The sequence below is a fragment of the Falco cherrug genome, chromosome 6 (genome assembly GCF_023634085.1).
Source record: "Falco cherrug isolate bFalChe1 chromosome 6, bFalChe1.pri, whole genome shotgun sequence".
Lineage (NCBI taxonomy): Eukaryota > Metazoa > Chordata > Aves > Falconiformes > Falconidae > Falco > Falco cherrug.
The window spans coordinates 23,321,095-23,333,236 of NC_073702.1; the positions used below are offsets into that span (position 1 = coordinate 23,321,095).

Below are 12,142 nucleotides of genomic sequence, written 5' to 3' on the forward strand. Positions count from 1 at the left end.
TAGTAGTTGACAAATGGCAGAACTGGTGGAAGAAGTAGCAAAGAGACAGTCTGAATCTCATGACAGGGACCAAACCATGAAATTGTGTAATAGAACAACTTCTTCCCTTCTATTTTTTCCTTACAGAAGAGTTTTCTTTTTTCTTATTTTTTTTAATCTTTTTTTGACACCTTCCTTGCCAAATACTGAAGAATTTGCTAAGAACACAGACATGTACCACTGAGAGGAAAGGGAGAAGAGGGGTGCAACTCTCACAGTGTATGAACAATTAATAATACCTCACTTCCAGAAGAGTAGAGTTGAGATTCTTAGAGAAACAAACAACTGGAAAAAAAGAGGGTGTGAAGGTTGCCTAATATATAATAAAATTGTTAATGAGAAAGAGAGACCCAATGGAATATAACCAGAGATGCCTCAACAAAATCCTTGCCAGACCTTTCCATGAACAGGTAAGAAGTTTCTTGAAACCATATATTTTCATAAAAGTAAGCATCATTACACCATTTCTAGAACAGCTATTTGTCATGCTAATTCAGTTTATATTGGCATTTGCTTTGTTGATTTATTTTTGCAAGGCCTCGTCTTTCTTACTCAGGAACTAACAGTTTTTCCACAAAATGCGAATGACCTTGGTTCAAATCAACAATATCCAGCTGGCTGATCTGCACGATGTAAAACTGAACTAGCAGAGCCAAGATACATGCAGGTCCCCAGGTCCCTCCATGACAGAGAAGACATTGCTTTTTGGGGAAACCATAGCACTTAATTTTACTGCTCGTGGAAAATGCGGTTGTTCCATCAGGGTAAATAAATAAATAAATATATATCCCAAGAAAGGAAAGTATTATCGGTCTTCTTTTAGCACATAGTATAAAGTAGATGTTCAGTATCTTTCCAGGAACAGACATGCAGCATTTCTTCCCATCTCTTTCCTGTCCCTCACCAGAGATAAGGGGAATGCTGGGGACAGGATGTAGTGAAGTTTCTAGTCCCTAACTATCAAGACAGATATGTAAAGCACCAGCCTATTGTTACTGCAAAACAATCTCAATTTCTTAGACCAGTGTTAACTTTCATCTCAAGTCAATCAAGCACAGGGTATTTTGCCGCAGTCTGGATAGAAATCCTGTATATCTATCACTTCCTTGAGGTACTTCAATGTTCTGTTTGGCTTCTATTAGTATTAATGAAGCAGAATCTCCCATACTCCCAAAGGCTTTTCTAGATAAAAGATAGGAAAGCAATTTAAACTTGCCTTTGTCCTACTATTTAAACAATACAGAAAGAAAATACTATCTCAAGCAGTTCACAGCTTTGAAACAACTTTTGAAGCATATATTTCATAAATATGCTAAAACATTGAGCTGCATGCTTTACAAGGGCCTCAGAGAAAAGACTTTTAACCTATACTATTTAACAATTTTATATTTACATGAACAATTTCACATTTTTACTGATGCCAATCAGAATTATCATCTTAATAGTGCTTTACACTTAAAAAAATAACTAGAGATTGCATGGAGATTTTTCCTATGATTTAGCTCTAATTTCCTAATTTTTATTCTAAGCCATTAAAAAATGCCAAGAAAAAAATATTGTTCCCTGCATCAGTATATTTGGTTCATACTTAGAATAACAGCTCTCTGCCACTGCACGCAACACATCAGAAAGACCCCAATTTCATTCTAGCACGTCTGACCTCAATCTCTCTGTGCGGCGTTGTATTTTGAGTTAGCTGATTATATGCAGTAAGTTATTTGTTTCAGTGTGACCAGTGAAGTCCTGCATGCTACATATTTTCCTCTCAGCTTGCCACAACATAAGCCATAAGCAGCTTGATTATCTGACTTATTACATTCACAATAGTAACAGTACGATCCTAGTAAAAGTGAATCATGGATAAAAACAGTCTCAAAAATAATTTCCTGGGATTTCCTGGGTTTGGTTAGTATTAAGAAAGAGCTCATAATAGCAAGAAAATTAATACTGTGGGGGACCACCAGATGGATGTTTTATTTTTCTGGTAACTAAATATAAACATGTCACAAGCCTTGCCACGAAAAACACAAAAATAGACCAAGCTTAGATAAAACTCTTAAAAAAAAATACACACAAAAAGGCACTTTACTTTCCAGGGGGTTAACTTCTTCACGTTTACTGAAGTAGTAGACAATGTAATGAAGGATTATGACAGATACATCATATATCTCACTTTGTAAAAATTTTCTAAAACAAATATCTATTAGTCACACTGGGCTGTCTTACTGATTCTACAGTTCATAATCTGCTGGAGTTCCTCCTCAAATTATAGTATAGAAGGAACAGATTACTGCACAGCTTGACAAGGCTTCTTGCTTACAATGTGAAATAGTTCTACTTGATCCTATAGCAAATCTTTGCCTTTCTTGGAAAGGATTCATGAACTTAAGAATGAAAGGTGGCTTTTTTTCAGTTCCAAATACATGGCACAGCACATCCACAGCACCTAAAGGAATATGCACACATGTGATTTTATTGGAGCTTGTTATTTTAACTATTTTATCCAGTTTTCAGTTATTTATTGAAATCAGTATTTTTTATTCACGATAAAAAATGTCTACTCCACTTCCCCATGAAGGCACACAATGGGAAAACAATTTCATTAACCAGGTAACTTTCTTACCTACAAGGAGTAACACCTCAGAAATATCCCAGGAAAATACAGGAAATTCAATTGAAAGAAGGGCTTCCTTTATCAGCACTCCATCAGGTGGAGCAGACTATTCCATTTATCTCCAAGTTCTCATATTCCCATTAACGAACACACTTTTAAAAGTGTACACTCTACTGCCTATGAAAATGACTCACGGCCAATGTTTCTGAAATATCAGCTAGTCTCAGTGACAGAAATAAATCATGTTTCCATGGATGCTTTCATTTGCAGTTCAAAAGCAAAACACATTTTCCCCCTCATTGTTAAACATGGAGTCTTCCTCCGCTCTTAAAAACAACAGGTTTTGGATCCCTTCTCCCTTCCAGGGTCTATGCAGATAGTGTGGTACAAAAAACATTTTATAATCTTATGGAACTAAAAGTTAAAAGCTTTTGATTAATTTTTGCTACAATTCAAGCTGCCAAATAAATCTTCAGAATGATGACACCATTTAAAATCATCTTGATCCAGAACAGACAGAAGCAACAACTGCAATATTGACAATATTCTAGGAAGACAGACATTACACATGTTTTCTGACAACAAAGAAAAAGCAAAAATTCAGGTATTACACTGGGGAAAAAGTTAGCCTGAGACCACAGAGATACCTGAATTTTATTGGCTCCAAAACTGATGAAGTACTTTTACTCTACTATTGTGGCTTTTAGTCTTAATTACAATAAAAATGCCCAATTCAAAAGACACTTATCAAAAGGAGATCTGGGCACACTTACATTTCTCTTACTGTGCAGTTCTTAGTATTTATTTTTGTCAAGGGTATTTCTCAATGTGGAACTGCATAGCTGATATAAATACCTGTATGTTAGATTTCTAGTTAATTTTGAATTGTTCCAAGTAATACTAGTTTGTTAAAATTAAGTCGAGAAGCATATCAGAAAAATAAAGTGATTGTTGCAATACACATTTAGCCAAGCAAGCCTATTTAAATTTGCATGCACATAGGGTAATGCTCTCTTTCAGCAGCTCTATCTAAAATTTCTATTGTTTCACTACATTGTGTTTAAACAAGTTCAGCTGTACACTTAGAAGTACAGAGGTATTAATTAATGCACAGACAGCTAGAATCACGTTCACGTTCCAGGTTATATTTTGTCTTTTCCCTGAAATTGATCAATATCTTACAGGGTAGCAGCTCTATAAATAACAAGATCATAAGTCAGATGGGAACTGAGCTGCAGAACAGGCATGCAAGTAAAATAAGTGAAACAGGAGGTGGAGTCACAAGTAAGATTATGCTATTGCCCTCAGAGAGCTGCAAGATACATTTTTATTTTTTTTAAAGCTTTTTACTTCAGAAGCATTCTATGAATTCTTAGTTCATGTAATTGTTTTGGCTTAGTTAACATGTTTGTAACTGGCCACAAAAAAACCCAAACCCAGCCACGCACACCATACTGTACTAACAAAAAGAAATTCACACACAGACCCTCAAGTTTCCTTGACAAAAATACACTTAGGGAGGCATGAAAACCTGTCTTGAAATTCTCACTGCAAACATATTTTCATCGATTACTGAACCATCTGGCATTCATAGGTTACCGAAAGAAACATTGAAATCATCTCTGAAATTATAGAGAATTGGGCAAGACCTGACCCCTGGAGAACTGTAACCATGAAAGGCAGCAGCTCTGAGAGGGATTTAGTCAACACAATTAAGTCTACCACAACCTCATGGTACCACCTAATCAAAAAGGGTTGACAGTATCTCAACTGTTTTAACATAGAGTAGCAATATGTAAGGTTAATAAATGAATAAATAAATAATATAAATGGTAAGGACTGGAGTTTAGTCCAAATTCATTATAGCTTTTAGGAGCCCAAACCTTATTGATCTCAGTGAGCTCACATCTAAGTATTCACTATTTGTAGCGCTACTTAAAATCTGAGAGGAAAGAGAAAATGACATATGACAAAGAGCTCATCAATCTGTTTAGCAATCAAAAGAAAGATCAAGGAAGATCAAAAGGTGATTTGATTACAGCACAAGTGTCTCAAAGGGAACAAGAGGTGAACAAAAAAAACCCCTCTGGGTAGGAAAGGGCTCTTTAATACAGTGAAGAAAGCCACAAACATCACTGTCTGAAAGCTGCAGACAAATTCATATGGGAAGGCATGAATTTTTAATAACGAGTTGACAAATCATTCAAACCATCATTGAAGGAAGGAGGGGTTTTTTGGCTTCTTAAAAACAGTGACAAATTTCTCATCTGCCTCCGTCTTCATCAGTAGGCTTGACATAGCACTTCTTTCAGTATGTAAGAATACAAATATATGCCTAATGGGGCAGTAACAATCTGTTAATATTTTAATATAATTTTCAAAGTGAAAAGTTTCTGCTGAAAAAAATAGTTACAATTCATATTTCATTTGGTTTTTTGATAAACATTTACTGCAATCAAGTTTGGGTGTGATGATTTTATGCACAATAGTCCTAAGAGTTCAATGTCTGCAGACAGATAATTTATTCAGTTCAAAAAGTCAAAAGAAAAGGGCTCACATTTTCCCCCAAGATAAAATTTAAAAACATTTGCTTTGAGTACTTGTGGAAGGTAAGAAAACCAGTGTTTCTGAGAGAAATATAAAAATCTCCATTCCTGCCTCAATCTGTTTCCTGATTGTTTCAGCATCTTAGCAGTTTTAAGTGATTCTTTTCCAAACACGTGAACCAGTCCTTTTCTGATTAGCTGAGCTGAAGAAAAAGTGAAAACAATATCTGACTTCTGATTCTGAACAAATTGCCTGTTAATGATTCAGTTCCTGCCACTCTACCTCAGCTCCTACATTTACCAGCAGATCGCTACTCCTGCTACCAGTTCAACTGGCAAATTGCATCACTGCAACGTTTCCAGAATTGTACAGTATTCAGCAGTTAGGAGGACAGACAGGTAAGTCAAGTAACAATTTATCGACATTTTTGATTACTTGCTGCTCCATGGCAGAATCCCAAGCAGAAATAACTAGAAATCATGACACTAATGAAAACCTAAGTATTTAGGATTAGATATTCTAGTGTGACAAACTATCAACCTCATGTATCTAAAAAAATTGTCCTAATAAACTTCTTTTGACTCTACAGTGCCCAAGTAGTCCACTAAAGAACCACAAGTCATTGATGTTACCAAAGTAGTACAGAACTCCACAGAAACCTTCTATCCTGATAAAGCTAGATTGTGGTAATAAAGTTTGGAAGGACATTTTACTAGCTTGTACAACATGGAGGGGACAAGTAGAAAAATGAAGCCAAAAGTCCCTAATTCTAGTAAGGGAGGAGGCATGAACTTTCATACTCATAAGCAAATTTAATTTGTCTGAACGGTCTCCAGAAAAATCTCAACTACTGTAGAAACTTCATACTTCACTGAATCACAATAACTGTATCAGCTATTAGTTATTGTTGTTGGTTTTTTTTTAATTGTAAAAAGTGTCTACATATTATTTTTTTTCATTTTTTTTACAAATATTTGTGGTATTTCCAAGGTTCTGGAAACATTTTAAAGCATTACTGAACCTGATTTTACAACTAAGTGAATTACCTTAAGTATTATTCAGTTATATGAAAAACATCTACTTGCATTTGAGTTCAAGTATCATACTATCAATTTAGAAAAACATGTTTTTCATTTAACATCCTTCTTGCATTTGACATAGGTTATATTACATTACCTATCTAGATAATTCAGGTCCACATAAAATAATTAAAAATGTTTCATCCACAAGTCTAGCTCTTCTTCCAACTAATGAGAAGAATTAATTATTTCAGCCTTTCTACTACTTTTGTTACTGTTGCAAAACCAAAGCCTCATAACACAATGCCAAACAGCCCCCTCTCTGCTCAAAAGCAAGTCTAAGCTAAGACAGTAAGCTACTGGCAACCCAGACAGGCTTGTTACTCAACATCAAGATCTATCCCTGCAGCAGCCACTACACACCAAATGTAGCTTCCTAAAGATTAGTTCCAAGCAGTCTTTTATTAGTTATCTAAAAACTTTTTTTAAAAACTAGAAAGACACAAAAAAATGTTGAACTTTTTTTTTTTTTTTTTTCAAATTACTGCAGAACATCCGTTGCAGCAACTAATCCTGCAATAAAGATTGGCTAGTACGAGTAACAGCTTCTGTTGAAATCATCTGGACTATAAGCAGGCAGGAAGAGATTATTGACAGGAGGTATGGCCTTAAGGCTCCTTGTAGTCTATCACCCAGCATTAATACACCCTTTGTTACTGATGTGAGAGGGACTGCAACCCTCTTCCAGCCCCCCACCAACATGCATGTAGGCTACAGTATTGAGACACTCAGGGGAACTGACTTCAACTTTGATTTTTTCCCTCTGATAGACCAATTCCTCAGCCTTCAGAAACATATACCACTTCTGTGGATTCAGACAGCATTTGAACTGTTACCTATGGAAATAGAGTCTGCCACAGAAAGCAAAATATACCATGCCAAGCTTGTAAGGTCAACAGAAATTTACAAAACAAGATTTCTTGCAGAAAGTGTCATTTACACAAGATCCTACTGCCTCTTACACTGCTGAAAGATAAACTTGTGTATTTCTAGAAATCATTAGGAATCCTCAGTAGCAGACTGACTGAGTCTACGTTTTGACTTCAATGAATCTTGAAAGCCATCAACAAATGACACTAGAAGATTTTTACCTTTTTACTTGCACCTGAATGGAAGAACACTCTTTTTAGTATAGCAAATGTGTGTGCAAGTTTTTCCTGCTGCTTTAGAAACAACTTCTCAGTTGGTCAGGTTTTTTTTAAGACTGGGAAAATTTAGTTTTAATGACCAGAAGACCAATTTTTCTTTGTTTTTGGATGACAGCTACTGAGTACAGATCACTAGAATCATCACACTTTTCATGGTAAAAGTGCTACAGCACAACAGCAAATTTTGATTCTCAGGAAGTCTCTGATCTGCAGAAGTCACATCAACAGCTCAGCTTAAGATCCTCCTATGCTGGTGCCCTCAACAGACACACACATCAATGCCACACATAGAGAGAAGATATGAAGGAGAATATAAAGACAATGACACATATAACGTCTTAATTTTTAGTGAAAATCTCTATTTACATGAACCAAGAAATAAAAACTGCGTTCATGATTTTGGCCTTCAGACAACAGTGTTTAAATACTGTGTTAAATCACAGTACTCTGCCTGAAATACTCTTCACTGTGATCTATTATCAAGCTTGATTTTAGCTACATTTTCAACAGTAAAAGAAGAGAGGTTTTATTTAATTTTATTTCCAAGTAGTGCATGCAATGTATGAAAATGTGTGTACATATTCACATACATATAAACATATATATAAGTGTAAAATATGGAAGGCCTTGGTCATAGTAGAGACCACTTAGAAGAGACCACTAAAGCATTTATTTATCAAATTGAGAATATATTTCATGGGTGAATAATTTATTTCACCAAATTTGAAACAGCTAACAGTCTTTTACCTGTGAAAGATGAGACTCCTGGTAGGAGAGAACACTACAGCAGCCAAATGAACATAACCACTTTTATTATAAAATTTTCCCTAACAGGTCACAAGTTTGCAGATGATGGGTCTCACAGTTCAAGAGTTACATTACAAATACTACAGAGTAAGATTCTCCTATTAGAGCTGAAACTGCTTTAAGCTTAAGAGAATCAGAACTGAACAATGAACAAGTAGTATCTTTGTAGTATAATGCAGTTACCTCAACTCAATACAAAAACTTCAAGGAGTGTAACTGCAATGGAAATCTATGTTTATGCCAGCATAATCAGATATGACCTGTGGAAGCACTTTTAATTAGAAGAGGAGTCATAGTACCTTGCATAAGGACTTGGACACAAGCTTGTTACATCAGCTTTCTTTTTCACTTCAATTAGGTGGTAACATAAACCAGCATTTTTCAAGCTCACCGAATCAAGCAAAAGAACTTTGCTGTTCAGAAAAAGAACATGGTTGTTGGAATATAAAGCCTGGGAGTAAGATTCACAGTTACGAATATTTTCAGGAAAGCATACAAGGCATGCATCTTATTTTAACACATGGACAATAAAGAAAAACACACATGGCCAGCTACTGTTAGATGTCTTCTACAGTACTTCTACGTCTTCTCAGATTCCACACTGCATTAATAAAGTATGTGTACGCTTAGTACTCACTCAGAGAGGCATAATCATTTGGAAGTTCAGGATACAGTTTGTTTGTATTCTTTTTAGCTGAAAAAGAAAATAAAGTAGCAAGTTATATGATATACTAACATATTGCTTATTTCATATACTACTTTTCTAATACATGTTCAATAGTTACAAAATTATTGCAGTTATCTAAGGAGCAGTACAGAAGAAACAAATAAGGGCCTTGCCTTATATCCTTGTCCACAGAAATAAATCAAGTTAACAACAAAAGCTGCACAGTAAAGCCTCACTTTCAATGAGAGCACTTAGGTAGACAAGTAACAAACCGTTACAGAGCCAAAACTCTGCCGCCTCTGCTCTACTGGAAGACCTCTACCTATTGAAAGGTAACGACAACCTAAAAGAGAAACTAAGTTTCCTAGAAGCCAGATGTTTCTAGAAATAAGACTAGCAGTTTCTAGTAGGACTACTGTTTTTACTAAGAAGTTTCATTGAACCATGGGGCTTTTACATATTCAATAAACATGAATGCTTCCTTTGAACTATTACATGCTTCTGTAACTATACATACACTGTATCTATAGCAAATCTGTCAGTGAGAAAGTTTGTTAATATGAAACAAACAAAACCTTTACCCTTTATCATTCATGGCACTATTCCAACATGCTTCCCAAGGAAGAGTATTAGCAAAATATTTTTAGAGTTAGATACTACTATAATAATTGTGTAACATTCCTTATCTTTAATGCTTTATTTTTATATAGGGAATAAATTAATTATTATCAAAATGTTTTTAACCTGGTGGTGTTGGTCTAACAGCAGGTTTAGGTGGCTCTGGTCTTGATGATGGCCTAGCAGGTGGGTCATTTACCTAAAATATACAAATTTTTTTACAAAAAGTCGTATCAGACCTGGAAGTAGATTGCAACTTCAGAGACTAGAGGTATGTCAAGTTACACTGAAAAAACCAAAATAAAATCACTTTCTCTACTGAAACTGTACGAACTTGAGAAACATACTAAAGAACTAGTGACATATGCATGACTGTGAAGTAACTCACTACAGGTTTAACAAAGATAAAGGTAAATGACTGCCTGTAAGTAACATCAGCATCTACAAGAAAACATGTTCTACAGTCTTAGTATTGTATTGTAAATGTGATTGAGTGAAAGACAGAAAAAGTAGGAAAATTAAAATATCCACGTCAAACCTAGTATGCTTATTATTTGCGGATTATCTTGATTAGGAATAGTCAAACAAACTTTTCTAATCATCACCTCAGATTTTATTATGCACTATTATAAAAACAAGGGTATACTTTGTTATTCTGGAGGATGCAAAGCAAAATCAATATCATTCATGTCCAGAAGAGCCTACAAGGGCAATACTTGAACGAATGTATTACTCCCATGCAGCATTTGCAATGTGTTCTGCCTTTAAGCATCCAATAGAGATGTTAAGAATGCCACATGAACATCAACATTACTCCTAGCAAGGAACAGTTCAGTAATAGAAAAAGCCTATGTGAAAAAGAGGTGCACAAACCCGTCTTTGTTCCCTTACAGCTTTTCCTGGATTATTTTTTTGCTCTTCATTTTCATATACTTCAGTGAAGGATGCTAGAGTTTCATAAAGATCTTCTGCTTGAGCAGGAAAAGGCACATCACCAAGTAAGATTGCACTAGCACGAATATCCTGTCCATAAAACCTGAAACAAAAGAAAAGTATTTGATTATCATTACATTTCAATGTCTAGGTAAATTCATCTCGTGCCAATGTTTCCCCCAGGTCCCTGGCCCTGCATTTTCCTACTGATCTTCTATTGAGAAAAGACAGAACAAGTTCAATGCTGTACATTTGTAACAATAAATAATTGTAGCAAACTTGAATGCCTACCTACCACCTTATTTCAAAATGTTCTTTACGAGTAGTATTTTGCTCCTGGTCATGCAAGTATGCATCAACTAGACCATTTGAAAGCCAATCACAAAGCAAACTGAAGAAACACAGACCACTTTTCAAAACACTGTAATATATTCCTTAATGACATAGCAAAATGCCTTAATGGAAACACTGGAGCCTTAATTTTATGAATGGAGATAGCTAAAAGTTATTAACATGCTGTCATGAAGATCAGTGTTAGTCTTTGCTGCTATTAGCAAAATCAAAGTTTTCATAAACACAGAACACCGAGTGCCAGATGCTCAGAGACTCCTTATATTTTAAACTTACCAGGCTGCACCAAGGAAGCAGCATTCCATAAGCTGGCTATTTTCTCCAGTTCAGTGGCACTCTACACCAATTCTTTTTTTGTTGTTTGTTTGAAAACAGTATTTCTTATTATGCAGTGCATACCTCAATACCTGTCTTCTACAGTACTGTGTTGGGTTTAGATGGCACAGTGTTAGTAAGGGGTAGGAACTGGTAGGGATGAGTAAGAATATGTGAGTGAGACAACTCTGTCAGTGCAAAAGGAAGGGGAGGAGGCACTCCAGGTGCTGGAGCAGAGATTCCCCTGCAGCCCATGGTGAAGACCATGGTGAGGCAGGCTGTCCCCTGCAGCCCATTGAGGTTAACGGTGGAGCAGTTATCCACCTGCAGCCCATGGAGCACCCCATGTCAGAGCAGGTGGATGACCAAAGGAGGCTGTGACCCCATGGGAAGCCTATGCTGGAGCAGGCTCCTGGCAGGACCTGTGGAGAGGAGCCCACACAACAGCAGGTTTTCTGTGAGGACCTGTAACGCTGTGGGAGACCCATGCTGGAGCAGTCTGTTCCTGGAGGACTGTACCCTGTGGAAAGGACCCACACTGGAATAATTCATGAAGAACTGCAGGCTATGGAAAGGACCCATGCTGGAGAATTTCACAAAGGACTTTCTCCCGTGAAAGGGACGCCATGCTGGAGCAGGGAAAGAGCATGAGGAGGAAGGAGCAGCAGAGACGTGTGATGAACTGATCGCAACCCCTATTCCCAGTCCCCCTGTGCTGCTCAGTGGGAGGAAACAGAAGCTGGGAGTGAAGTTGAGCCCAGGAAGATGAGAAGGGTGAGGAGAAGGTGGTGGGTTTTTTTTTTTTTGTTTGTTCTTATTTCTCATTATCCTACTCTCATATTAACTGGCAATAAATTAAATCAATTTCCCCAAGTTGAAGGTTTTTTTGCTCAAGACAGTAATCGGTAAGTGATCTCCCTGCCTTTACTTCAACCCATTGTCATCCTATTTTGTTTCCTCCCATCCTGTTTGGAGGAGTGACAGAGCAGTTTGTTTGGTATCTGCTGAGTAGCCAAGGTCAACC

General features: G+C 36.5%; 1 protein-coding gene across 3 annotated transcripts in view; it reads right to left on the reverse strand.

Annotated features, from left to right (window-relative positions):
- SH3YL1 (SH3 and SYLF domain containing 1) overlaps positions 1-12,142 on the reverse strand; it is a 50,210-nt gene that overhangs the window by 18,295 nt on the left and 19,773 nt on the right. For 2 of the 3 annotated variants that reach the window (XM_055713106.1, XM_055713107.1), the window contains exons 7-9: positions 10,393-10,555; positions 9,646-9,718; positions 8,872-8,928 (exon numbers count right to left, since the gene is read on the reverse strand). In XM_055713106.1, the coding sequence (XP_055569081.1) occupies positions 8,872-8,928; positions 9,646-9,718; positions 10,393-10,555 (293 nt within the window). The remainder of the gene's footprint in view (positions 1-8,871; positions 8,929-9,645; positions 9,719-10,392; positions 10,556-12,142) is intronic. The other variant, XM_055713108.1, reaches the window with a different exon arrangement.